We start from the raw sequence: 26,473 nt of genomic DNA on the forward strand, positions 1-26,473 counted from the left end.
GGGGGGGGGGAAGGCGCAGTGGGGGTAGCGGGCATGCGCCTGCGTTGCATGCGCCACAACTTGGTGGCAAAACTCAGGTAGCACGGTTATTGTGCTGAGGGCACACAGTTTTTGCACGGCATAGAGCGGCCCTGGGTGCCGGGTGGTGCTGCTTGTTGCCCAATCAAAGGCAGCCGGACGGGTGGTGCCCAAGGACACGAACAGCGCTGTTCCCGACTCACTTGTCGATGTAACCGGGGCCAAAGGATGTGATGGTGGAGGGTGTCCTGGGGTCAACATCCAGCACGCCACCCTTCGAGGGGAGGAGGACCGCAGTGTTAGGGGGGCGGGGACTTGACTGTGATTGCAGCATGACCCGTGCCAGGGTCCTGCCGGCCGGATCCAGCAGGCATGTGCGACCACTGCTTCAGGCAGGACAGAATAGGGCTGTGCGTGATGGCGGGTGCACCGCAACGTCCAGGGGGAGCATGCCCCTGCACGGCTGGGTGATGCCCGCATGCCCACCACACGGCCGACACGACACCACAGTCATCACGGGCGCGCGCACCTTCTCCAGCTCCAGGTGGCAGAGGTCGTCCACCTCCTTGCGCAGCGCCTGGGTGGCGGGGGTGGGGCCCGCCAGGAACGACGCATCACCATCGTAGGGCTTGAAGTTCTCCTGCACGTACCTAGGGGAGGATAAGGGAAGTGGGACCCATCGGTTGCAAAGCGGGCTGACCGGGCCAACGGTGTGCACGTCCGTCAAGGCCCAAAGCTCCGCCACGCATGCAAGGCAGGACGGGCAGGCTCTGGTACCTGCCGTCCGCACACGCTGCCGCCGCAGCATGCCAAAGGCCACATACAAAACAGCTGGGCTCAAGTGTGGGCTGGCCATCTATGGTTGCGTACCTCGCCACATCGATGGTGGTGTGCTTGGCCTTCGGAGGGGCTGCTTGGGGCTTGGCGGCTGCCTCCGCGGCGCTGGATGCGAAGGAACGCAGTCCGCTGTGCCCACCCACGCAACGCGCGCGGCGCGGGCAAGGGGGCGTGTATGCAGCGGCATTCCTGAACTCCTTGTGCATTGGATGGGCCATGCAGCACCAACATGCCGGTGCACGGTGCCAATGCAGCTCACACGCCCATGCGCACGCACGCATTTTGTGCCGTACCTCGCCGCAGCGGTGGCAGTGATCCCAGACACGGGAATCTTGTGATATGTGCGCTGAGGAGTGGTCCTGATACATGCGTATGAGGAGAAGTTTTGACACTTGGTGCCGCGTGCTCTCGGGAATCAGGATCATCAAGCCGACAATCTCGGCGCCCCCCTGACCGACCTGAGGGGCCGGTATGACGCTCCAGAGACCGATGTCACGGTTCTGCTGGCAGCGGGAACGGCCGCAACAACACCAGGGGCTTGCCGCGACATCACCCCTGCTGCAACTGTGAGAGCGGGCGCCAGCGAGAATCCCACTGGCTCGCAGCAGGTGGCTAGCATCGTGCCTTGCAGGAGCGCTCTCAAGCGTGGGGCCGTCGACGATAAAGTGTCGGTCAAGAACGATCTCAGCGACAGCTCAGATTTCGTATCATGTGCACTATGTGATCAGTGTAAGATGTGTATGCCAAAAACTTTGCGGATGGTACGTGACTTGGGCCTTTCGGCGGAAGGACACCACGCACACGCGAAGCTGCTGCAGCTCGGTCTGCACACTAGCGTCATTGGCAAGAGCGCTGCGCTTTTTCCAGGCAAACGTTGCAGGGAATCACAGAGAGATGAAGCAAGGCTAGGCACTATTGATGGGACACGTCACAGCAAGTCTGTATTGGTACAGGACACCCCAACCACCATGGCATGCACGGAAGTAGCCACTACAGGCTATAGCCGGGGCCACCAGGCGAAACAGACATGCCGTGAGACGTACAGCTGCTTTACATAAGCTGCGTGCATGCTGCATCACATGCACCCATGCATGACACCAGACTGTACAGCTGTGGGCTGCATGGCCTGTTCCGCGGACAGCACCTCAGCAACACTGGCTGCCCCTTGCGCCGCCCGTAATGTTTGTTGCCTGCTGCAAGCTTAGTCGTGTGCGTGCAGCTGTAGGAGTATCTAGGTGTGAAATTTCTCTACTTGCATGCCACGCCGTCATACGATTTCCAGCACCAGCCATCTTGAGCCTGAAGCACAGACCACAGCAGATCAGGGCTGCAGGCCATCTGCAGATTTATGCCCATGTTTGATTGCAGCTTTCCAACCTTGTATGCACACCTGTGCAATCGTGCAGCCACCAATTGATGTATTGCAGGACTCAATTACAGAGCTGCTCCCGGACGTCATGCAATGTCATGGCGATGGTTCAGTGACAGGATTTTCAAGAGTTGGGTGCTTCAGTGGGCAGCAGGGGAGCAGTGACTTGATACAAAGGGGCCACTTGGCTTATCATGGGCCGCAATAGGTGTGGTGTCTAAGAAACGACCAGAGGCAGAGGGCTAGCGCCGCTGAGCGAGGCACAGGCGGGTGGTTGCTGTGGTGGGCAAAAGGGAGGGGAGGCGCGGCGGCACAGCCTGCAACCCAAGGCCCTGTTGTATGTAGCCAGCCAAGCATGAGATTTGGCGGCGTGCGGGCGGGCAGGCCTGGCAAATCTTCCCACTACGTTGTTTTGCCGACCCACACACCTGCGTCACCCCAGTCGAGTCCTGCCCTAGTCAATGCTCTGCGGCTCACTACCGTACCAGCAGCCCTTCACCCAGCCAACGCCCACATCCAATGCCACTCACATGTCTATTATCACCGCTTCATGAGCAAATCATACCTGTGCAAGCCTGATCTGACAACGAGAGCTGTGAGAGTGCACTGTGATAGGGTTGCACAAGCCTGGCACCGCTTTCAAGTCACTATGATTGTGCGACTGGCGGTGGTGATGGCGTTATGGGCCGTGCTGGGCGATTCAGGTGGGCATTGCGAGTGGTGCCAGCTCGATCGCCGGTATCTCCTCAGACAGGGCGGTGAACCGAATGTTGTTGCTGCTTTGGGTTGCAGTGAAGGCCGTACAAGAGCTGGTGGGCTACCAGGAGGGATCCCTGAGGACGGTGAAGTGCAAAAGCGGTGGTTATTTCACGGGGATCGAGGCATCCTTCGTCACGCTTGGTGGCTTCCGCGAGAAGGTGGCTGTTGGCCTGCGGCTACGCTGCAGCACGTGAGCAGCGCGCACCGCTCGAACTGGCGCGGATGCGCAGTGACGCTCGTGCAGCTTCTGCTGCTCGTGCTGGTGCTGCTGCTGCTGTTGCTGCTGAGTGCTGCTGAGTGGGATGTCGCTATAGGATTTGCGCGCCAAGAGCCCGATTTTGGTTTGCTACTGCGTGCCTGTTGCTCGGCGGTGCACCACAAACCGGCACATGCGTGTCTCCGGCTTACTTGCGCACTCAGGGGTGCGCTTCAACTGCAGTACACCGGTGAGGTTCCTGACAGTCACGAGTTTGGGGCCAACTTTGCAACGGGCAAGGTGTTGCAGGCGCTTTGTCCTCCTGGCAAGGGCATCGCCCGAGTTCAGTGGCGGCGCGGCGAGCTTGCCGGCAAGGACGACCAGGCCTGGAGGCCCAGCGGCATGCAGCTCTATTGCGGCACCGAGTGAGCAGCTGACAACAGGGCGGCAGGGTCGATTTGCCAGGGCCTGCTTGTAGGAGGGTGGCCAACTGACGGATCTTTCAGAGCTGTGTCAGAGCTGCCGGCTACAGGCAGTGGACGCCGTCAGCAGCTGAGTTATTGACACGGCCACTTCTCCTCTTTGTCTGCTAAGCAAGTTGCACTGGCACCTTGTGGGCGTAACAGGGATGCTGGCTTTCTCTCGACCCCTAGCATCTGCCTACTCACCCACTCTTGCCCTCTCGCGTGCTGTTCCCTCTCACTAACTCTCTGCAGGACCATGAACCCCATCACAATTGACACAGAGACCGGCAAGACCTACACTCTGAGCGACGTGCAGTGCAGCAAGACCGCCACCCCACCGCAGTCCGCGGACGAGCGGAGAGCAGTTGAGTTGCAAGTGTGGGAGGAAATCGATTGGGTAGGGCTGCGATTCGTGGCGTGCGAAACCGCCACGCCACGTTCGTAACTGCCAGGCTGCCGCGCAGGTGGTGTTGCGGATCATCTTCGACCATCTGTGTCTGAATATTTGATGCCATTTTTTGCTTCCTTTTGATTTCTTCTCACTCTTGCCTTGTGAGATTGTGTTGCATGATGCGCTCAAACCGCAGTATATTTTGCAAGAGCAAGCGCATGTACCGTACGAGCTCGCAATGTCGCTAACCATCAATTTGCAAGTGGAGCTTGTGTAATATGGCTGCCGCCGGCTGCGCATGTGTCAGGTGGCTGACGATGCAGGGCCCCGCTCCACAAAATTACCTGTGCAAAGGTGAATTGGTGGGCTTTTAGCTTCCCACTCGCCGTGCGGCACAAACGAGGCAAGTTGATGAGTTGCTATACCTGCCAGAATGCAACGGTGCCCACGTCGCAATTGTTGGGTTGCCTCGCTCAAAATAGGCAGGGTGGATGCAGTCACAGGCGTCATTCTCCTCCGCAAAGCAAACTGACGACCAAGCATAAACAACATGTTAATTCGCAATCTGCTTGGCCCACTCACCCTTTGCCACCTTGTCCATCAGCGCATGCAGCCAGGGCAGGGGCCCCTGCTTGCTGCGCGCCCTCGCCAATGTCTCCCCTGAAGCCTGTTCCTTCAGCCGCGCCTCCAGCTTGGCTAGCATGCGTGCACGCGTCTCCTTCACAGTGCCGCTTATTTTCTGGTCGTGAACAGGAAGCGGCAGGGCACCGCAGCGCAGCTTAGGTTCATTTTGTTTGATATGAGATAAGACATCAAGCTTGCCCACAGCTGTGGGCAGGGTCAATCACCAGCACACCAGACCGCTTGAGGGCTGCTATGCACAGGTCCGCTGCCCTACCTGCCTGCCTTCCGCCCACCTTGGTGATCTGGCCAGAGCTACTCAGCACCTCCTGCAGGTGGTCCAGCATGCTGCCGCCCTTGGATCTTCCCTTGAATCCCAGCAGGTCCTCCAGCCGCAGCTTCCCCTTGTCTAGCCGCGCCTGCGTGTTTTTGAGGAATGTCCTGCGTGCGGCAGGCAGCGGCAGAGCTCGGGGCACGAATCAGTGTGGGCCCCAGGTACGGGGTGCAGTTGAGCAAGGGCGCGACCCCCAATTTTGGATTTGCTGCAAAACATAGCAGCACTCTCAGTGTGGTCACTAGCTACGGCCTCACTTCATCTCCATCATCCTGAAGTCATATGTCTTGTTGACAATCTGTGGTGGTGCGGCCATTTCGCCGTTCATGTCAATGACGTGACCAATGGCGGCGGTTGGCGATAAGGCCCACATGCAGAGCAGAGTGAGAGTGCTTGAAGGCACAAGGCGGCTGCACGCTGTGGCATAATGGTCCTCATCACCATGGCAGCAAAGAAGTCGGCCTCTGTTGGAAAGCGTATGGGGTTATCGATCGGCCCGCCAAACAGCGTGAAGGACACCTGCAGTGCAGGAGGAGGGATGGATTAGGATCAGGATTGTTACAAGATCCCGCGGTCGCCCGCTCCTGGAGCCATCCAGGCTCATGGGATATGACTTGGTAGGGATGCCTTCACTGCAAGCTAGCCCGTTGCCCTGCACGCTGCGGCTCGGCTGCAACGAAACAGGAAAGCGCACAAACAAGCGCTCTGTGCTGTGATCCCTGGATTCACCTCGGTGCCATACTTGCGCTCAAACCTGCACTCAGGCCCTGACAGCTGCTCTGGCTCGCGAGATGGTCCCAGGTATGTTATGGGTGTCTGCATGGGTCATGCATGGGCAAGGGGCACATTGCTATGCCGGCACAATGTCGTACGAGCCAAATCTTTCTCTTGGCAGGTGAGTCAGGGCCACCAACCGGTTGCCGGCAGAGTTTCATCAGTGTATCAACCGCCTTACTCATGACCAGCGACGCTCATCGAGGCACCCGGCCGGCGCTTCCTCAACACCACTCACGAAACCATACTGCAGGGACGGGCCTTGACACGCCAGTCGCAGCAGCTGCACGCTGGTCCAAGTAAGGCTGCCCTGGCCTATGACGCCAGGCGTCAGCAGGGCGCAATTGCCCCGCGCTGACGACAGTGTAAAGGTGGGGCCCACCCAGCGGGGCTTGGTGCGTGCGCCCCCAGGAGACCACTGCCACTCGCCGCATTCTCTGAGCGTGATTGGTGAGGGCAGAAGTGAGTGGCTTGTGATGGCGGATGGCAGTTCATGCCTGCAAAATTGCCCCTGCTAGGCCCTACAGCGACTGGGAGCAATCTCATCTCGAATATACGGGGATTGCACAAGCAGCAGCCCAGTACAGATATTAATTGTTCACTACTAGTAGTATTGCTCAGTATTGAGCACCTCACAATGGGTAGATGTCGTTTTGAATTTCCCCCAGCTGTGTCAGTCGCTCTGCAATACGCGCCCCTGGGCTGAGCAGCTCATTGACGAGCGGGGACGTGGCTGCCTTCGCCAGCTGAAGGAGGCGGCTGTCCTCAGAGGTCGACTCTTCCATGGCGCCCTGCGGGTGCATGTACATACAGCCGCGGCACTGTGGTTGGATCACAGTTTTGGAGTGAATTTGTAATGAAACGTATAAGGGTGATTTACACTTCTGGGGCGTTCGAGCATTAATCACATATTCATCTCCGGCATTGATGACGGACGCCCCGCTTACCTGCAGTGCCTTGACGCGCTGTTGCAGCAGAGCCTCTGCGTCTGCTGGGCTGCCGCCAGGGGCTGCTGCATTGGGGATTCTGCGGAGGGCCTCAGTGATGTCCACCTTCAGGGGCGCCTTGGACGCGCCAGCCACCAGGGACGAGTCGCGACCAAGGATGCCAGCCAGCACGGGCCTGCAAATAGAGCGGGTCAGCTTTCCAAGAGGGTTGCCCTGAGTATCCACGCTCATCACTGGCGCTGTTGGCTGAACCATCCTGCTCGTTACTGACAGTTCCCAACTAATATTGGCTGTGCACCAAGGAGTTTGACCAGCAGTGTCCCTGACTGCTCTAATCATCCGATCCCACTTTGCACTCACCCCAGGTTGACGTTCAGCTTGCCATCGTTGTCAAGCCTGACAAGACGCTTGTTCAGCACGGCGGCCAGCTGAGAAATGGGGGGCAGAAGCTTTTCTAAAGCGCCATGCGGCTTGAGATTAAGGAACGCACGTCAATTCAATGAAAGACATGTTTGCCCAGCAGCTGCACACCTCGTCAATATTTTCCTTTAAAGCCGTCTGCAACTTGGAATCGCCAGCCAGCGGGTTGCCAGCGCCCAGTGCGCCTGCAGCGCAAGCATACATTGTCCCGACATAGTTGCAGGGCACTTGCAAACACCAGATATTGCAATACAAGGTAGGCTCAAGACCCAGCCCTGACGTGCGGTGGATACATCGATGCACCACCTGTGAGCCCGAACGCCCCCAAAGCGTGAAGACCCATTGTCATTTGGGCCAGTGCCTCCTCAGTGCTGCGGAGGTCGCCGCCCAGCATCACGGCTTCTGGTGGTGCGCCTTGCTGGCCTGCAGCGCTGGGATCTTGGCCCTGGGGACTTGCGCGGCTGGCCTGTGCCCCAACAGCAGACCCTGTATATGATTGCGGAGGGCCGTTGTCATATCAGACGTTTGTGGGGTTTGGCGACGGGACCAGGCACAGGCCCTGGATCATGTGGACAACAAGAGGCGCTTGGGGCGTGATACGCTTACGCACATGCAGTGCTGGCCGAAAGCAGATGACATGCTACAATCAAGACAACTCGAATCATTGATGCTGGCCTCCGCTCTATCATGTTGCGGGCCCTCTTGCGATTGAAGCGAATGCAGTACCACGGGTGTGTCCACGGTTGAGGCCGTCTGAAGCAGTGATGAACACCTCGATAATAAATGCAACGAAATATGATATTCTGAGATCCTAGAATCACATAGTTGCTCGCGTCTCGACAAACTTTGACAGCGAGCCTCGGGCACATCAAACAATCTGTTAGTCTGCACAGCGCTCGCTCAGGCTCTGAATACTCGTTTATCTATCGTATCCGGATGGTTTTCAAAGCCTCTAAGCCGCTAAAACACTTGCCAAGATGCCATTCGACCTCCTGGTAGGTGGTGCTGTCGACTCTCACCTCACATGCAGCACAGCTTCTGCTGCACACTGGTCTTGATGGATAGCGGTGTCATCTGCAGTGCAGAGAAGGTTTGAAACCTTGTGCAAAGTCGTGCACATGCTTGCGACTGCCTGCCCGTGCCGCCATTGCTCCTGTGCGGACCGCCCTTCGCCCCCCTGCCATGCCTGCTGGCGTCGGCACGCTCCCACAGACTGGGGTGTTTATCCCGGAGAAGAGCAACATCTGGCGCGATTGCTGCGATGGCATGTATGACTGGGTCAAGGAGCACGTCATGGAGGTGAGAGGTGCCGTGGGTGGGGCGCGGGCGCTGAAAGCAGCGGGGGCAGGAGCAGGCCAGGACAAGGGCTTGCAAGGCCTACTGCAGTGTTGCATGGCAGCCGTGCTGCCTGGAACAAGATAGACCGTGTGTATGACATGCTACACCACCGTCCTGGTCGCAACCACAGGGCTGCACCCTGAACGAGGCAGACCTGTGCGGTGACCCACCACTGGTGCTGGCGGCCGGCAATGGTGTGGGGCGGTGGGCCTCGGCCGTTTGGACAGGGTTCAAGGCCTTGACTTGCCTGTCTAGCGCGCAGGGGCCTCTGGCGTGTGTGCGTTATCACAAGTACGCCTGTTCCTGATGGCCGCCATGCATGTAAGGGCCTCAGTGCTTCTCAATGCCTCTCTCCGTCCTCCGTTCTCCACACCAGGCCACCTGGCTGTGGTGAAGTACCTGCTGTCACAGGGCGCCGGTGTGGAGCAGCGCAGCGTCATGCAGGAGACCGCCCTCATGTGCGGCGGCCTCTTTTGTTTGTGTACACAGTCAATGTAATTTGTATGTTTTGTTGACAAGGGACAAGAGAGGCGCGGGTGTGCACACGCCTCATGGTGTTCCTTGGCACCCACACCTCACAACCTTGTCTCCCAACCCCTCGATTGCCGCGTGCAGCCGGGCCGCTCACAACGGCCACCTCAATGTGGTGGAGCACCTCCTCTCTGCCGGTGCTGCCATCGATGCACGTGACCTGGTAGGAAGCTGGCGATTTGCTCTGAAGTAGTGGGACACTAGTGGCCTAAACCTCACAAGCCACGGTTGCGTGTGCTTATGACCTCCGCGCTTCAAGAGCCGGTGCAGTTTCTGTGCTCTTTAATGATGCCCCGTACCTTCTCTCAGGGGGACAACAGTGCGCTGCACTGGGCGGCGATGCGGGGCCACGTCGAAGTGGTGCGCGCCCTGGTGGCGGCTGGCGCTGACAAGACTGCACGCAACAAGCAGGGCTGCACGCCGATCGACCTGTGCGAGCCTCAGGTGGGTGCCCGGCTGGCCTGGCCTCTGCTCTTCAACAGGCGGTCGCTGTGTTCGGAAGGGCTGCACAGCTGTTCTGGTTGAGCGTTTCTTATTGTTGTGTCTTGATCCAGCAATCAGGAAGCTGCATCGCCTGGCTCTATGTCGTCACCCACCTTCATCCCAGCAGTGGAGCCTGTCCTGGAGGTTCGCACGAGAGGTGCTGGCGGCTTGATGGCACGTACTATGCTTGTGATACTGGAGGGTCGGTAAGGGCCACCCTTGCCAAGCGTGGCAGCTGTTGCTGTGATGTGTGTGTAAGCCGTTCCAAGGTTATACACAGCTCGGTAGAATTTGAAGCCAGCTTACAGCACACACCACCCACCACAAAAAGTCGGAGCATGAATGATGAAACTGCATTTCGGCCTTTGGGTGCAGGTGAATCTATGCGTATGTCCTTGCAGCAGGCTATGATTCTGCCAATCAACCCTGCAGCCGTAGGACGCTCGCGTCCTTTCCCGCCAATTGCCCCCTGGGCTGCTGAGAAGGCCCCGCTGACGGCGGCGGCTCGTACCCAATCGGCAGGCCGACGGCCCCTGGACCCAGCAGCTGCTGCATCCTCTCCCAGCGCAGCGGCGCGGGGCAGTGGACCTCTAGGGCTGCGGCACCGCCAGCTTTGTACACGTCCATCAGCTCCTCCACCTGCAGACAGCGGCAGCATTCAGGGTTTGGGGTTTAGGGTCACAGCAGAGTTTAAACATGCGATTGGAGCCTCTGATGCAAGCTTGCTACCGCTCGCACGTGTGTGAATCAGGTGCAGTCGTCACGCATGCATCCTAGTTTCTCGCGATACGCGCCGCACTTGCGCGCACGCGCCGGCTGCAGCCGCCCACAAACCTAACCGCACACCAGCAGCCACTTGTTATGCAACAAACCCACCTGCTCGGCCAGGGCTTCGGGGTGGCCGATGCGCAGGTCGAGCTCCCCGGCATCCTGGGCCAGCAGCTTGTTGACCAGGGGCTGGGGCAGGCCGGGGTGCAGGGCCTCGATGCGCTGGGCCATCCACGTATTGTAGTAGTGCCACTGCGTGCGGGGGTCCACATGCACGACAGTGGGGTTTGACTGTCACTTGAGGTCTCAAACATCACGGCGCCCTAATGATGGTTGTTGCTCTTGCAGTTTGCATCAAATGGTTACAGGCAACTGCGGTGCACACAGCCACACAGCTCATTACTGGCCAGTGAGGCATTATAGCAGAGCGCATGCTTATAGCTGCAGGCACCAGCAGAGACACCAGCAGATGCGTGCCTGCGGGCGCGGCCGCAGAATCTCGGGCAGGCGCTCCTCTGCTTCCTCAGCGAGCCGGCCCACCAGGCCCGCAGCGCCGCCGGCCGTGAGCGCAGCCGCCTGCGGGGATGACAGCCGAGGCAGCACCATCCGCAGACGCTCCATGTGCGATGGATCGGATGGCTCCAGCTCGCAGGCCTTGCAGGGGGGAGGTGTGGATTGAGTGGTTGAGGAGGCTGCACTGGGGGCAGTGGTGGAGATATGCACAGCGAATGGAGAAAGTCAGGGCAGAGCGCGCCCGACTGTGGCCTTTTTCGAGTTGAGCGTTGATGCCGGCAACGCAAGCCCCCAAAGCCTGATAGATAATTAATGGAATACTCACAATGCTGGCGTGCACTGCCGCGCTTTCCCAGTCGCCCGCGGCGGCGTGCGCCTCGCTGCTCAGGACGTGCGCTGGTGCCCAAGCGCAGGCGTGCAGGCCACGCAGTGGCGCCGCAGCGCGCGCAATGCCATCGCCTGACAGGGTGAGGCAGCTGCTTGGGTTGCTGACGCCCCCTGGTGTGGCGCTAGCAGCGCCGTCGCAGGTGCCTGGCTGTTCTGGAAGGTCGCTGCTCACAATGCTGCCTGGGCCTCCTTCACGAGCACCGCCGTCATCGGCCGCCTCCCGCTCGAGCGCCGCACGCCGCGGCGCGCTGGCCAGCGCGCAGCGCGCGTCCAGGAGCGCCTGCTGCGCATCACCGGCCCTGAGGTACGCCCAGCCCCGCAGCAGCGCTGCAATCGCCCTGTCGCCTGAACGCACCGACAGGGTGGCGCACCGGGTGCTGCTGGGCGAGGACCTGGCGCCATCCCGGCACCGAGCCTCGTGCGCAGCAGCCGTCAGGGAAGGATGTTCCTTGAGGGCAGAGGCGATGCATGCCGCCATCTCCACGGCACTCAGCCGGCGGTCGACGGGGACGAGGCGCAGCAGCTTGCCGTCGCGTGACGAGAACGGCGCTGGCCGCTCGGCAGCCATGATGAGCCTGCAGGCCCAATCCGTGAGGCCCTGAAGCTCCTGGAGGGCTGTCATAGCCTAGTCTCCCATGTAACCTGCTGCAAGGGAGGTGTGTGCAAGTCCCGTGCAGCGGCGCGCCGACGTCAGCTGTTAGCTCGCGTCACCTGGGTGTGTCGACACAGTGACAGTGTGAGGTGTCCATTGACTTTGCACACGACTTGATTGAAGCGCCGTGGGTAGCAAAATTCGCGAGTGAATGTGTTCGTGCTTGCATAGGCAAGCATCACTTGACACTGCTGCAAGATCAAACAATCTCTTGTCGAAATTCGTGTTTGACAGTAGTTCTATACTGGCTTAGCATGCAACTGTGCAGAGAAATCACCCACCGCTTGTTGTGCACTAGCCACCACGGTATCAAGCTGCGGGTGATGGCGACAAGCAGCAGCCCTGAGCAGCGGCGCTTTGTGGCAGCGCAGGCAGCGGCCCCAAAAGCGGCGCTGCTAATAATAGGGGATGAGATACTCCAAGTGAGAAAGACATATGATAACCTACGTGTTTGACGATGCGCAAGTGTTGCTGGTGCCTTGCACGGCAGGCCCCTCCGTGGGCGCCAAGTCACTGCTGGGGCGCACTGCAGGCGTGAGTGGATTGTCACACAGCGGCGGGGCTGCTCTCGCTCTGAGCGCAGGGCTCCATCGTGGACGCCAACACCCCCTGGCTGGCCAAGCTTCTGTACTCGCGGGGCGTGGACCTCGTGAGGGTGGAGAGCGTGCCAGACGACAGCGCGGGTGACGGCACGAGCACGCAGCGATGGAGAGGCTGGAGTGACTGCTCTAGACCGAGCGCTCTGTGGAAGGATGCGGTCTGATTCGGTGGCTTGTGCCCTTGCAAGCTGCAAACTCTGTACTGACACGTCTTGCCACGCCCCCGCAGACATCATAGAGACCGTTAAGCGCCTGCGGCAGCGGGTCGGCGACGACGGCTTCGTCTTCAGCAGCGGCGGTGCGCGGGCGGCGCTAGGCAAAGCAAAGCTGTGGTTTTGCGGTGCACATGGGATATCGGCGGCATTTCTTGCCGGCTGTGTCTGTACCATGATAACATATTCGCATATTGATGGCATCCTTTCTCATGCACAGCTGTTGGCCGTTGAGCTAACATCCCAACCTACATCCTGAACTCTCTTCTGTGCAGGCATCGGACCCACACATGATGACGTGACGTATGAGGCCATCGCGCAGGCCTTTGGTGGGCACCGCCCTTGCATGGTCCTCTTGGCTCCCTGCTGCTAGTGGTAATTGCGTTGTTGTGCCTGGCCTGGCCCGCGGTGCGCCCCTGCATGGCTGATTGCCGCAATGTGCTGCACAGGCCGCAAGCTCGAGCGACACGCACCCACAGTTGCCAGGATGGAGGAGCATTACAAAGGTGACGGGGGCTGTTCCGGGAATGAAAACAACTGTGATAATGGCGGGGCGCTCAAACACATCATGTCAACCATGGCTTTCGTGAGCCTTCGGCATGCAGAGTCCGTGCAAAGATGGGAACGAAAACCCCATGCAATATGGAGGAGACATGTGTAGCACTATGGAGGAGACCACCACGCCTCTTATGCAAACAAAAACCCCATGCGCGGCCATGTTTCCAAACCCTGTGGTATTTGCAGCGCGTGGTATTGAGCTCAACGAGGCGCGCCTGCGTATGGCGGCACTGCCGTCGCCCGCCGACGAGGTGCTGTTCACGCCGGGGCTGTGGGTGCCGCTGGCGGTGGTGGACCGGGTGTACGTGCTGCCGGGTATACCGAGGCTCTTCCAGGCCATGGTGTCCGCACACCAGGTGGGTGAGTGGGCCAGCGGCAAGTGTGGCGGCAGCACCGACGCAGTCGCCTCAATGGGTTAGGCCGGTGAGGGCCATAAACTCCAGCCAGTTTGTGCGCCTTGTCGATGTGCGCAGCAGTTTGGCCCTCCCCTTAGAGGCAACCCTGAGGCAGGTAGAGGCAACCCTGAGCTCAGACGCTGCGGCCGCCCATGCCACATCCTGCAGGACCGCTTCGTTGGGCCCCTCAGCAGCACGCGGCTGCTGTACACGCACCTGGGGGAGGGGGACGTGGCAGATCCGTTGGCTGAGGTGAGCCTGAGCGATTTTCGGCTGCGGTTTTGCGCCTCAATTAGGCAGCGCAGGGCGCGCACGTATGTGGCGCGGCTGATGGAGTTCAGATGTCGCCGGCGTGCTCTTCTAAGGACAACGCAGCACACCAGCATGCTCCGTGCTTAGGAAAGGACGATGGCGGGGGCTGCTGCTCGGATGTGGCTGCCCTTGCTCATGTGACATTTTCGTGCACGGCTTCGCTCCTGCAGGTTGCCAAGGCACACACGGGGGTCAGCATCGGCTCGTACCCCAACACCGCGTCGGGCGATGCTGCGGACGCCTATAAGGTGAAGCTCGCCTTCACCAGCAGGGACGCGGGGGCACTGGACGCTGCCCTCGCGGCGGCCAGGGCGGCGCTGCCTGAGACGTTTGAGTTGGATGCAGCGGCGACACAGTAATGAGCATTACACTCTCATGCAGAAATGATCTTTCAGACCAGCTACCAGTCTGGCTTGTTCATGTCGTTTTGGGCCCTTGGGGCAGGTATGGCCCATTGTCAATGTGAGGCAATCGCGCTCACTGTGCCCAGCAAGAGCATGGCCCCAGCACTCTTGGCTATTGCCAATGGGTCTCTGAGACACTGATGAGGCCAAACGTGTGCACATGATGGCTTTCGTGGTTGCGACTGGGCAGAAATGTTGCCAGTGATGCACCAACGCTGCTGTCCCAGACAGTGTGGAGTTTAGCAGAGGAGTAGAACGGGCGCTGAGCGCCGAGTTCGGTTCAAGTACGGGCGCACGTGTCAGGGCCCATTCCCCTGCTGCCCCACTGGTTTGGGAGACCCGGGGGCCCCCGCTGGGCGCAGAGGAGCCCTCAGACATTGTGGACATGCCATGGAAGGCTGGGAGGTGTGAAGTTGAAGTACGCCTTTGTGCGCTTCAGATGCACAGCGTGCATGCAGCAGGGCCATTCTCAGCCTCCTGAATTTGAGAGATTACGACATTTCCCATCTGCGTACTTACAGCAATACACGGCATCGCAGCTTGTGCGAGCGCGCCAACAGAGGGACAGATCGATTTATCGCCCACAGCCATACGCCCTGCATAATTGAAATAATCTGTCTACCTTCACGCAAGGTATGCACGGTGTGCCCCTGCTCGCTCCCTTGCCAGCGATCTGGCCCTGTATTGATGTATCTCTGCAATAGCGCTCATGTGATACTCACTCATACAATCTCCAGGACTGACGCCTCACGCCAAGATGCTCCCCAGCATGAGCATCTTAGGCTCCAACGCCATTTCTTTGCCGCCGCCGCCAGTCGTGCTGTTCGGCCAGCCCGGGCCACTGCCAGCGCTCGACGTGGCGGACAGGCTGCGCTACAGGCAAAGGAATTTGGAGGAGAAGGAGGAGGTGTGTGTTACTCAATATGGGCCATGCGGCGTCCTCAGTGGGCCAGGGTGTGGGACATAAGCAGCCGGCAGGTCCTAACCACTCCAACTGAAATTCAATCACCACTCCCATGCACATGCACGCCACCCCGCCTCCGTAGGCCGTCTGGTACCTTCCCAACCAACCCAATACGCTGGCAGGGCCCGAGCCTGTGCGGTTGCGCTCTGTGCACAGCAAACAGGCCAGCGTAATTAGATTCACCAACCGCACACCACGCAATGTGCGCGCTCTGTGGATCGACTTCGACGGCAACGAGGTGGGAGCAGCTCGCCACCAGGTGGTTGAAAGCAGCCTGCATGCATGGTTCCAACCAAGGCCCGTTTCTGACGCGATGCGGCTTGCTGTGCTGTGGCATGCCTGCCCACCTCATGCACATGCGCAACAAAAACAACACCGCGTATTTTGCACCCCACTGCGGCCACTCATCCTCAGGTGGCGTACTCTGTGGTCGAGCCCAACCAGCAGCGCCTCTACCGCACATACGTGAGCTGCGAATGCTAGCGGCGTGCTGGCCAGGACACGCTCCCCGGCAATTTGCACACGAGCCTCGGTCGGCGGCCTCTGCACCGTCGCCCCTGAGCTTGGCCCGACCTTACCAACCCACACAGCGCTCCCGAATCCTCAATGCCAGGTGTCCCACCCCTGGATTGTGCGCGAGGTGTCCACGGGGGCACGCATGGTGCTGAGTGGGGCGGTGGCGGTGGTGGGCATGGCTGAGGAGCAGTGCGTCGACATCACAGACCCGCCCATGCTCGGCTGGGAGGTGCGGACGGGGGACAGAGGCGAGGCGGCCAGGCAAGGGCCCATGCCAGCGACCCAGGCACAGAGGGTCTGAAGCAGGCACAAGCATGCCGCATCGGTCGTGCATGCAGGTTTCCCCGCACAGCGCCAATGCGGCAGCCTCGTGCTTGCCGGCAGCTCAGCCTGCATGCATTCGGGCCTGCCCTCCACATTCAACCCAGCAAGCCGTTGACCTCAATTGCCCTTTGGCAAACCTCCAACCCCACACCTCTTGACTAATTTCGTGCAGATTGCGACCCACCGGTGCTTCCCTGACCAGCACAAGCGGGCCTCCAAGGCGATGCTGCTGTTGCACCACCGCCTCGCCACCATCCAGCCGGCATCGCACCTGTCCCAGCTGCCGGGAACCGCCACGTCCCCGCCCTGCAGCCCCGCACGCTGCGTCATGAAGCCCACTCCTATCGACGCCCTTGCCGCCACCACCACCACGCGGCTGCAGCTGTCGACGGCCCAGACCGACCTCAGCATCGCCATCACCACGGACAGCCCGCTAGCCGACTGCTCGCCCTACCGGGCCTCCAGCACGCAGTTGGTGTCGCCGCTGTCGCCGCGCCGCACCATTAACATCACCGTCAACGCAACCGGCTCATCCTTCGGCGTCAACATCAGCTCCTCTCTGCTGCCCGCGGACGCCAGCGCAGACGCGGAACCGGCACAATGCAGCCGGGACCAGGATCAGCGCCCCAGCTCAGCGTCGTCGCTGGCGCCGCTCTCGCCAGCCTCAAGCAGCAAGCACGCGCTGACAAGGTGCGCCGGTTCTGCAAGACAGGAGGGCACTAGCTATTTCTGCGGTGACTCATGGCTGCTGGGCTGCAGGTCTGTTGCTTGGGCATCAATCCCCCGGGGCCCACTACCCCAGCATGTTCATTGTTGGGGTGCTGCCATCGCAGGCAATGGAGTTGCACCCATGCTTGCTCTCAAACGCACGTGGCACCCCCTGACCCTCTATCCCACCCCTGGATCCCCCTCAGCGGCTTCAAGTCAGGCCTGTCAACCATCATGGGCCTCGTGAGCCCCAGCCGCAGCCGCACGCCGCTCTTGCGCCGCCTGGACGCCGCGGGCTGCAGCAGCACGCCTTTCGGGCTTGCGGCGTCGGGCACCAACCTCGGCTCGCTGCCTGAGCATTTGGTGGGTCTGGAGTAGGGAGCGACGTCGGAGTCGGGCGCCGGAACAGCGCGCTGGGGGTAGCGGTCTGCTGGTGCACGGTGGACCACGCATTGTATGTGGCAGTCGTTGTACCGTCTTTGGAGAAGCCTAGCACAAGTGCAAGCACTGCGTCCACACAAGGTGTCAACCCAGCTCATATCTTCCTTGAAACCTACCCGCCAGGTGTTGCACATCATAAAGCTGGCCGCGCCGCCACAGTGGCAGGGTGTCCACCTGCCGCCCTCCGGCCGCCGCGACATCAAGCCCACCCTCCTGGCCTGCGCACCCAACACCAAGACCCAGAAGGAAGAAGACGAGGACGCCGCCGCGGCTGATGCCGTCAACGACGCGGCCCGCAACGCAGCAGCAGGCGGCGCCGCAGCAGCAGCGGCTCAGCAGCAGCAGCAGCAGCAGCAGCAGCAGCAGCAGCAGCAGCAACAGGCGCAGCAGCCGTTCAACCTGGCTGCTGCGGCGCTCAACGCGTTCATCAACGAAGGCTGGAACTTGCTGGGCCCGCTGGGCGCCGCTGCGCTTGGTGAGGCCCCTGGGGCGGGCGTCGGCGGCGCGGCAGTGCTGCCGCTAGGTCCTGGGCACGGCTTCGCTCCCGCTGCAGCCCCAGAGGCCGATATGCCAGGCATGGCCGACAGCGACTCTGATGTGGATGAGTAGTGCAGCGCCTTAAGACCTGGCCGCAGCCAGCGTTTGTGCCTTGCCTCCCGCCCAGACTCTGATCGTGACGGAGTGCAATTTGGACCTGCGCTTCAGCCATGGGTCATGGCTTTTTCAAACACCCACATGCCGCGCGCAGAAAGCAGCCCTATGGCAATTCTTTGTAGGCGTGCCAATTGAAATTGGCTTTCTGTGAAGGGGTGTGCCCTGATGCACTACATCGCTCAACCACGCCTGATGATTCTAGCCTGTCTTTATCTACACTTGGTGTATGTGCGTGTACAGGCTCTCTACAGTAGCTCGACTGATTTGACTGCCAATATATTCTCTCCACATTCAAGCACAAGCTTCTGGGTATCTACCTGCATCTGCCTGACTGCTAACAGCACCTTGCTTTGTGGGCCTGTATCACGCTTCTGGGAGAGGTGTGCAGGTACGCCTGCCCCGCCTACCTGAGCAAACTTGCGCTCCACCCAACATTTAGCACTCACCACTACGGATTTGCTGTGAGGGCTTGCAGGGGTTTCCGCCTATAGATTTTGTCCTGCGTCACCACATCATTCATTTGTGTCTTCAACCCCAACCTGGTCAGGGTTGCTAACAGGGCAGGGCTGGCACACACTCTACATATCCTTACTTGCAGGCGCGTACTTACTCGATACTTGCAAAGTACGATATTACACCTTTGCTTGTGATTCTGGTACATCACGATGGCGTTTCATAGCGCCTCAAATGTTATTCTGGCCCACGGAAAGCTGTTGACCCTGTCATTTTGCTTCTAGCAGCACCTGAAATATCCCAACAGCGCTTTATCTGTATCAACATGTATAGTCGTCAAGTGTGATTTTGTGATTGCATGCGTGCTTGCCTCTCCCCTGCCCGCTAGACGGAGGAGTCATCGTACTCAGCTTCAAACACCTGCTCGCTTGCCATGCCTTGTTTGCCCAGCGTCCTTGCTCCTTCATGGACACAAGCAGTGAGTCCGCTGTGGCTAGTGCATACGTTCACTTCCGCACAACGCGGTGTGGCGAGGACGCATGTCACATGGAGGCTCCTCACCTCTTGCGCGGTCACGGTGGGTTTTGGCCCTGCCATGAGGCTTGTAGTTATTGTGCTCGCCCGCCCCGGAGCATGACGTCATACTTGTAAGCTGTATTTTGGACTGCGTAGGAGACCCCTGACAAGTAGCATTCGTTGCGCTTGCCTCTCGCCCATCCTGATGAGCCGAAGACACCAGCTGCTTGGGAAGCTTCGAAACTCAATTTGAAAATCAGCAGCAGTTCGCCGGCATTTCCATCTTGTCTTCTACAAAGTATGGTATGGCATGCACATGCGAGCCGCCCTTGCATACAAGCAAGTGGCAGCTAGAGCTTGCTGCGCGATGTTGACGTCGACAGCAGGTCAAGATCACTTGGATGATCTGGCAGGGGGATGGCGTTCAGAATTCGCTACTTTTCAGCCGTAGCTTTGCAACTGCGATATAAGGTAGCCCGACCGACTGCCATCAGCAGGATCAGAAAGTGATAGCGCTATCGACACAAACGTTGCGTAATAACGTATTGATATACATACATACGTGATGCGGAGCGTGGTAGCCTGGACGGAGACGCCGGTGCGAGGCGTGTCACACCGCTTCTGCTGCTTCTGCTGCTGCTTTGCACAGCTGCTACCGCTGCTGCTTTGATACGCGCCTGCATTTATTCCTGAGCCATACTACAAACATTTTTCCCAATAGCCTGAGAAGGACGGCATCAAGAATGTTTGCTACGACCTGTGCTTCCGGCCAGGTGCGGTCTGTGCAAGTGTGGCGCTCTCAGATCGCCGCCGCCGCTGCTACTTCGAAATCATGCTGCACCGGATACCAACCGTGCGACTTCGTCATGACACGGCTGTCTTGACTTCTCCTGCCTGTCTGCAGATGGCAGCCAGCTGGTGGCTGCAGTCGGCAGCCGAGTGCTGGTGTACGATGCGGCAGACGGCGAGCTACTGCACGCACTCAAGGGGCACAAGGTGTGCCTGCAAGCGGCGGCGTGGGTGGCACTGTTGTGATGGGAGCCAGAGGCGGCTTATACTTGCGACTGCACGCTTATGGGTTGGTGGGGCCATGGCGGCAGGATCCACGTGCAGCCTGGTCCCGCAAGCACAGGGTTGCGTTTGCGTGTTGTCGTGTTGGGATGGCGCAGGCGCTTAAGACAGGCTGGCCTGCAGGTCAGTTTGTAAGTGCTGCAGCAGCTGGATTTTGCTGTTGCCAGCCGCATGGCGGACACCATCACCCCCTGCTCATACGCTAGGGCCTGGTGTACTGCGTCGCGTACGCTTGGAACGGAAAGCGTTTTGCGTCTGGGGGCGCCGACAAGACCGTCATCATCTGGACCAGCAAGGTAGGTGGAAGGGAGGGGGTAGAATAACGTCCTGGCAGGAAGTATGCAGACGCAGCTGAGCCCGCAACAGGGCTGATTGCGGCCAGCCGCCGGGCGACAGGCCGCCCAGGACTGGCTGCCTTTCCCACAGGTCAAGTTTGCACGTGTTTGCAAGTGTCAGGGCGGCGGCCCACAAGCAACACCCACTGCACCATCTGCCCGTCACCATTCCAATGACTACCCCAGGGTGAGGGCATCCTGAAGTATACCCACGGAGACTCTATCCAGGCGCTGGCCTACAACCCTGCTACCCAGCAGCTGGCCAGCGGCACCGCAGGCGACCTGGGGCTCTGGTCGCCGGAGCAAAAGGCAGTGACGAAGCACAAGGTGGGCGGCGGGGGCTCAATCTGGTGGCGTTGGTCGCCTTTGCGCCGGACCCTGTGGACTCCCAGGTTTGTGCTGCTGCCGCCCTGTATGCCCGTCCGCACAGCACCACACATCAAGGCGTATAGTATGTCCATGAAGTTGGTGGTCTACACCCCTGTGGACGGCCAGGTCCAGTCCAAGATCCTGTGCCTCTCATGGACCGCGGACGGCACCCTGCTGGCAATGGGCTGCTACGACGGCAGCGTGTCCGTGCGCGACCGCGCCGGCAGCGAGCGAGCGCACTTCAGCGCCGGGGCAACACCCGCGTGGAGCTTGGCCTGGAGCCCGCAGGTGCGGTGGAGTTAAGAGCACAAATGGTCTATAATGACTCTGTTAGTCAGGGTGTCAGGGGTTCTTGAGCCAATATTTTGCCTTGTGTCAAGCTGGGTGGCACTAATTGGCTGTGGCGTTCTAGCCTCTGCATAGATAGGTAGAGGCATGCCTTGCGTAGCATGGGGTGCGTAGCATGGGGTGCGTTGCATGGGGTCGGTGCACCTGCCAACACCCCAGGCCGTGACCGTCCCCCCCCCCCTGCGCAGGACCAGCCCATCCTGGCGGTGGGCCTGCTGGACGGCCGCCTGCGGTTCTTCACCTCCAGCGGCACTCAGAAGCACAAGGACAGGGAGATGGCCGGTGGGCTGGAGGGGCGATGGGGCGAGGACAGCACAGGGGGGGGGGGCAAGCTCTGGCGTGATTAGCGCTGCCCAGCGTGTGCGCCGTGGCGGAACAAAGCTGCGTGGCGCACTTCATTCGAAGACCTTCGAGACTGCCTGACGGCAACCCCACCTTGCGCGACGCCTACCTTCCATCCTGCCTGCATCTCGTCCCTATATCCCCTCCACAGGTGACCCCCTCAGCCTGGCGTACTTCAGTGAGGAGTACCTCCTGGTGGGGGGGACAGACAAGTGAGCAGGGGGCGGCCAGCGCGTGTCATGCGACCCCCTGCTGCTGCTGATGCTCCTGCTGCTGCTGCTGAAATTGCTGCTGCTGCTGCCGCCACTGCTGCTGCCGCTTCAGCTGCTTCTGTTGCTGCTAGTCATACTGATTGTGGGGTTGGGGTGACACCTGAAGCCGCGGTGGCTGCCCTGGACACACTGCAGCTGCAGCAATGACCGCGGCCGCGACACCGGAAGGCTCTCCCAGCCCCCCTCACTCAAGACCTGTCATCAAAAACCAGCATCAACTGACAATCAGCTCAATGCGCAGGCGCCCCTGCCCAGAGGTACCTGCATTACATGCTGCTGATCACATGCCCCGCACCCGCACATGAATCCTGACCGTCGCATTTCCCAGGTCGATTCAAATGCTGACAAAGGAGGGCGTCAGCCTGGACTCATTTCCAGGGCGCGGCAGGTGTGCTGAGGCAGGTGGTGGCGGTTTTGCAATGCAGCAATGTGCTCTGTGCTTTGAATCCTCACTCTGCGGCTTGTTGGGGGCGTGCCTGATGCCGTCTCCCTTTTGTATTTGCTGATGTCCCACTCTGCCCTTGTAGCTGGATCTGGCGCCTTGCCCCGCGGCCGGGGTCCAACTATGTTGCTGTGGCGTACGAGGATGGCAGCCTGGCCATGATCCAGATCATCTTCAGCACGGTGCACGGCCTCTACGGGGACAGGTGGGTACAAAACAGGATATGTAGGGGCTTGATGGCAGATTTATGACGTGAGGGTATCAGGGGCTGGGGTTGAGAGTTGCAAGAGCGGCAATGCCGGCTTTCTGCAGCTGGCTGGGGAGGGTAAGCCAGACCAAGGTTGACTGAGGACTTGCCACTGCACATCACACCATCCGTCACGTTGGATCAATCCACACTTGCTGCATTCACAAACCGCCAGGTATGCGTACCGTGATGCGATGACTGATGTGATCATACAGCACCTCATTACGGAGCAAAAGGTCAGGATCAAGTGCAGGTGGGGGCGGCGAGGGGGGGGAGGGGGGCGGCGTGTGAGAAAGGGGGCTGGAAGTGGCCCGAGGAAAAGATAGGGCAAGTGACGGACATGCTGAGAAATGCGTGGTGGCTGCCGTGCGAGCATCTCAGCGTGGCGCCAGCGGATGCTGTCCAAGAATCCACGCGCGTGCATGTGGATTCACCTTACCAAAACCGAAACATCTGATTGGAGCATCTTATTATAGCGTGTGCACTGCAGTGTCAAGCAATGTAAAATCCGGCCCCTGGAACCCTGGGCACAGGGACTATGTCAAGAAGGTGGCGGTGTACCGCGACAGGGTGGCGGTTCAGCTGGCCTCCAGGGTGGTGATCTACGAGCTGGCGCCAGCAGAGGCCGGGGTGGCAGGTGGGTGGAGAGGGACATGGTGGGACGAGGGTAGGCGGAGGGAGGGCAGCCTCGCTCAGGGCCTCGTGAAAGGTGTTGCCCTGTGCGCGCCCCGGCGCACCGACTCTGGCATGAATCATAGACGCGCAGCTGCAGTCGGTGCTCTCAGTCTATCTGCCCCACGCCAAGCCTGCATCCTCAACCCCCCCTTCCAGTCGACGACAACGACATGCAGTACCGGGCCTGCGCCAAGATCAACGCCAGCTGGGACTGCAACCTGCTGGTGGTGGCCAGCGCTCACCTGGTGCTCTGCCAGGTTGGTTGAGCGCGGCAGTTTGCTCCCGATTGCGGTACGCGCAGATGCGTCAGTCAAGCAGGAGCACCCCGGCCTGGGCGGCCTTAATGGCAGGCGGCTGGTCACACGGCCACCGTGGCTCCTGTTTAAGCAGAGGCGCCGGCCTCGATCAAGTCATCTCTGTGGGTCGCACGTCGTACTAAAACCTGATAGCCAATTTGCCAGCTGCCGCATGCCTGCCTTGCTGTTTTGCTCGCAGTGTCCGCAGCATCCATCAATTGTTTCTTTCTCTCTCTCCCATCCTGACGCACCCACCGCCTGCCCCCAACCCCAGGACAAGCAGTTGCAGCTGTACAACTTTGACGGCGTGAAGGAGCGCGAGTGGAGCCTGGACGCAGTCATTCGCTACATCAAGGTGAGCCCACGGCCTGGCACAGCCTTCGCGTGCGCCCTCAGGATACAACAGGGGAAGACTCTTGGGGTTTATATCCCTGGCAATCCGGGGGGCGCAGCGTAGTTTCTGGCGGATTGCGTGCTGCTAGTAAAATAGTCTGCTCGTATTGTCGGACTAACGTGGTGCACAGGTGGCGGGCGGCCCACCCAAGAGGGAGGCGCTGGTGGTGGGGCTCAAGAATGGCCAGGTGGGGGCGGCCAGGGTCGGCTGGGCTTTGCTGCATACTGCAGCTGTGCACGGTCACTCGTGCGACTCTGTGACTTGCGCAAGCTGCGAGAGTGCCCCACTCAAACAACTAGCCCACGGCTCACCGCCAGGATTGCCCCCCCCCCAACGCACTGCGCCCCGGCCCCCGCAGGTTGTCAAGGTGTTTGTGGACAACCCGTTCCCCATCCCCCTGGTGCACCACAGCTGCGGCGTGCGCTGCCTTGACGTGTGCCCTGCGCGCACGCGGCTGGCCCTGGTGGACGAGGCCGGCAAGGTGGTGGTGTACGACCTGGAGACCAAGGTGGGGGGTAGGGACGGGGGGCAGCGTGCGGGTGTGTGGGTGCTGGGAGAGCGGTGTGACTGGCCAGGTTGTGGGAGCTGCTCAGGGTGCGCAGAGGGAGCGGGGAGGGGTTTGCAGATGCGGGGTCTTGCTGGGTGGGTGGGCGGCAAAGGGCGGCGACGTCCTTGCGGCTGCGACTGGCGTTGCGGCCTGAATGTCAAGAGGACCCACCACCAGCCCAGGCCTCGAGGTGTCTCACTCATAGCTCACCCAGTTTACTCCCCACCGCCACCACCGCCGCCGCCGCCAGGCTGTTGTGTTTGAGGGCGAGAACGCCAACAGTGTTGCGTGGAACGCGGACTGCGAGTCCATGCTGTGCTACAGCGGGGGCGGCGCGCTGACCATCAAGACGGGGGACTTCCCGCCTCACAGCCAAAAGATGGCCGGGTTTGTGGTCGGCTTCAAGGTGCGGCGGGGGTCACGGTCATTCGTGTGGGCCTGCAAGTCTGGTTGCGTGTGCTGTCGCACTGCCTGGTCGTATCCATTCCCGGGACCAAGTGTCTTGTTGCAACGTGTGCCTCCCCTGCCTTCCTCCGCATGCCCCGTGAAATTCAGCTGCGTCCTTTCACCCACCCACCCCACCCAACCTTCCCGCAGGGCTCCAAGGTGTTCTGCCTGCAGTTTGCCAGCATGCAGACCATCGACGTCCCGCAGAGCGCGTCCATGTTCAGGTGCGGGGCAGGAGCAGGTGGGGCCGGGAAAGACCGGCTGGGTCGCCTGCGGCCCTTGAAGGACGCATGCGGCAGGGGTTGCAGCGGTAAGCGCCACGTCAGACGAACTGCGGTGTTTTACCCTGCATGCGGGCTCTTCATCAACCCCGTGGATGCCTGCACGCGCCGCACCAACCCCCCGGGCCCTGCGCCCCTCCCCCCTCCCCCCCAGGTACCTGGGTCAGAAGGACTGGGAGGGAGCGTACCGCACCGCCTGCCTGGGGGTCACAGACGCAGACTGGCGCGCGCTCGCGCTCGCGGCGCTGCAGGTGTGTGGCGAGTGGCCCGGCATGCCCGGTGCGATGCGTGCCGCGGCGACTCCCTTGGACGCCGTCGCCGAGGCCCGCTGCAGCTCGCTCGCGAATGTTGATGGGCGTGCGAACTCGCGTTTCTGGCAATGCTCTGGCGTGACACCTCTGAACACCAATCCCTCTGATGGCACACTGGCAGCGACTCCAGGGTTTCGCACATCCTGCACTCAACACGCCTGGTGTTGCTCTCTTGCATTTCGCACCCCCAGGGTTCGGAGGTGGAGGTGGCGCGGCGTGCGTTTGTGCGCGTGAGGGACCTGGGGGCTGTGGAGCTGGTGGACAGGGTGGCGGCGGGGCTGAGGGGCGGACTGCCGCAGGGGCTGCTGGCGGCAGAGGTCATGGCCTGGCAGGTGCGGGGCGGGGCGTTGATGGGGGGCGCAGCGGTGTCTGGCTGGCTGGAATTTGACGTGATGTTTGGGAGGGGTCTTGAGACACGCGTTCAGGGCACCGCGGGGCCCTGAGGTCCTCCCCTGGTCCATGACCTATCACAACAAGCCTGGTTCACCAGGTCCCGAAACGCATGCGTGCTGCCGCCTTCCACCACCCCGCACCCCACCAGGGGCGGTACCAGGAGGCGGCGCGGCTGTACGTCAACGAAGGACGCCTCGACAAGGTGAGTGAGCGCGTGCGTGCGTGCGTGCGTGCAGGGCTTGGTGCCCTACCAAGAGCGCCCCTGACGAAGGCGGGTTAGACAGCAACTTGCAACTTGCGATGGGATGAGGGGTGTGCAAACTAGGTTTACCCTAGACTTTGTAATTCTCAAATCCTGCCGCGACACACCCGCGTGTTTGTTTTGGTGACAGAGTAAGTATCGGCGTTGTATGCATGCCACGCCGGACGGCCCCGCCCTCTGGTCCCGTGCCCCCGCCCCCTTTTCAGGTGCTGGAGATGTTCAGTGCGCTGCGCCAGTTTGACGAGGCCAAGAAGTGGGCCGACGAGTTCGCGCGCAGCGGCCGCGCCGCAGGTGGGTAGCGCGCAAGCTGCCGCACGGTCAAGATCGGTTTTGACCCCCGCTTGCTTTGTGATGCACCGCTGATGTTGGCGTCTTGTCAGCAGCAATGGAACTCTCGCGTAAAGAGTCACACCCCAGGCAATGCAGTACCTCCCCTTCTTCCCACAACTGCTGCAGGCAGCCAGGGGGCCGCGGGTGCGGCTGTGTCTGACCTCATTGGGCGGCAGGCCGAGTGGAGTGAGGAGAGCGCCAACTACGAGGCGGCTGCTGAGATGTACATCAAGGTCGGGGCCATGGGGGGCGG

At 60.6% G+C, this 26,473-nt stretch overlaps 8 protein-coding genes across 8 annotated transcripts in view; 5 read left to right on the top strand and 3 right to left on the bottom strand.

The window, feature by feature from the left end:
* The window catches only part of MNEG_1938 (formate C-acetyltransferase), a gene marked incomplete at both ends in the record, with an annotated part of 8,154 nt that extends 7,093 nt beyond the window's left edge, over positions 1-1,061 (bottom strand). Inside the window, 3 exons of the mRNA XM_014049579.1 lie at positions 222-292; positions 548-668; positions 889-1,061. Coding sequence (XP_013905033.1) covers positions 222-292; positions 548-668; positions 889-1,061 — 365 coding nt within the window. The remainder of the gene's footprint in view (positions 1-221; positions 293-547; positions 669-888) is intronic.
* A 1,812-nt stretch (positions 1,062-2,873) lies between these two features.
* Positions 2,874-4,088, top strand: MNEG_1939 (hypothetical protein; the record flags this gene model as incomplete). The annotated part of the gene is made up of 4 exons (XM_014049580.1): positions 2,874-2,928; positions 3,017-3,173; positions 3,404-3,604; positions 3,896-4,088. 4 exons carry the CDS (start codon positions 2,874-2,876, stop codon positions 4,086-4,088), a joined length of 606 nt encoding a protein of 201 aa, XP_013905034.1.
* Positions 4,089-4,587: 499 nt separating this feature from the next.
* Positions 4,588-5,362, bottom strand: MNEG_1940 (hypothetical protein; the record flags this gene model as incomplete). The annotated part of the gene is made up of 3 exons (XM_014049581.1): positions 4,588-4,773; positions 4,952-5,096; positions 5,247-5,362. 3 exons carry the CDS (start codon positions 5,360-5,362, stop codon positions 4,588-4,590), a joined length of 447 nt encoding a protein of 148 aa, XP_013905035.1.
* A 2,745-nt stretch (positions 5,363-8,107) lies between these two features.
* Positions 8,108-9,654, top strand: MNEG_1941 (ankyrin repeat protein; the record flags this gene model as incomplete). The annotated part of the gene is made up of 7 exons (XM_014049582.1): positions 8,108-8,125; positions 8,343-8,429; positions 8,599-8,662; positions 8,845-8,926; positions 9,084-9,162; positions 9,309-9,443; positions 9,610-9,654. 7 exons carry the CDS (start codon positions 8,108-8,110, stop codon positions 9,652-9,654), a joined length of 510 nt encoding a protein of 169 aa, XP_013905036.1.
* A 248-nt stretch (positions 9,655-9,902) lies between these two features.
* MNEG_1942 (hypothetical protein) lies at positions 9,903-11,772 on the bottom strand (the record flags this gene model as incomplete). Its single annotated transcript, XM_014049583.1, has 4 exons — positions 9,903-10,121; positions 10,359-10,502; positions 10,791-10,904; positions 11,089-11,772. 4 exons carry the CDS (start codon positions 11,770-11,772, stop codon positions 9,903-9,905), a joined length of 1,161 nt encoding a protein of 386 aa, XP_013905037.1.
* A 1,328-nt stretch (positions 11,773-13,100) lies between these two features.
* MNEG_1943 (molybdopterin binding domain-containing protein) lies at positions 13,101-14,237 on the top strand (the record flags this gene model as incomplete). The annotated part of the gene is made up of 4 exons (XM_014049584.1): positions 13,101-13,119; positions 13,358-13,527; positions 13,735-13,818; positions 14,049-14,237. The coding sequence occupies 4 exons, from the start codon at positions 13,101-13,103 to the stop codon at positions 14,235-14,237; spliced, it is 462 nt and encodes a 153-aa protein (XP_013905038.1).
* Positions 14,238-15,051: 814 nt separating this feature from the next.
* MNEG_1944 (hypothetical protein) lies at positions 15,052-17,844 on the top strand (the record flags this gene model as incomplete). Its single annotated transcript, XM_014049585.1, has 7 exons — positions 15,052-15,189; positions 15,410-15,484; positions 15,661-15,711; positions 15,860-15,991; positions 16,289-16,776; positions 17,001-17,157; positions 17,359-17,844. The coding sequence occupies 7 exons, from the start codon at positions 15,052-15,054 to the stop codon at positions 17,842-17,844; spliced, it is 1,527 nt and encodes a 508-aa protein (XP_013905039.1).
* A 1,757-nt stretch (positions 17,845-19,601) lies between these two features.
* MNEG_1945 (hypothetical protein) lies at positions 19,602-26,189 on the top strand (the record flags this gene model as incomplete). Its single annotated transcript, XM_014049586.1, has 20 exons — positions 19,602-19,631; positions 20,136-20,225; positions 20,451-20,591; positions 20,760-20,921; positions 21,170-21,263; positions 21,475-21,535; positions 21,924-21,983; positions 22,123-22,242; positions 22,460-22,537; positions 22,818-22,921; positions 23,116-23,216; positions 23,530-23,610; positions 23,780-23,836; positions 24,008-24,157; positions 24,447-24,602; positions 24,794-24,867; positions 25,079-25,175; positions 25,427-25,567; positions 25,777-25,830; positions 26,097-26,189. The coding sequence occupies 20 exons, from the start codon at positions 19,602-19,604 to the stop codon at positions 26,187-26,189; spliced, it is 1,944 nt and encodes a 647-aa protein (XP_013905040.1).
* Positions 26,190-26,473: the final 284 nt, after the last annotated feature.

The sequence above is a fragment of the Monoraphidium neglectum genome (assembly GCF_000611645.1).
Source record: "Monoraphidium neglectum strain SAG 48.87 unplaced genomic scaffold scaffold00207, whole genome shotgun sequence".
NCBI lineage: Eukaryota > Viridiplantae > Chlorophyta > Chlorophyceae > Sphaeropleales > Selenastraceae > Monoraphidium > Monoraphidium neglectum.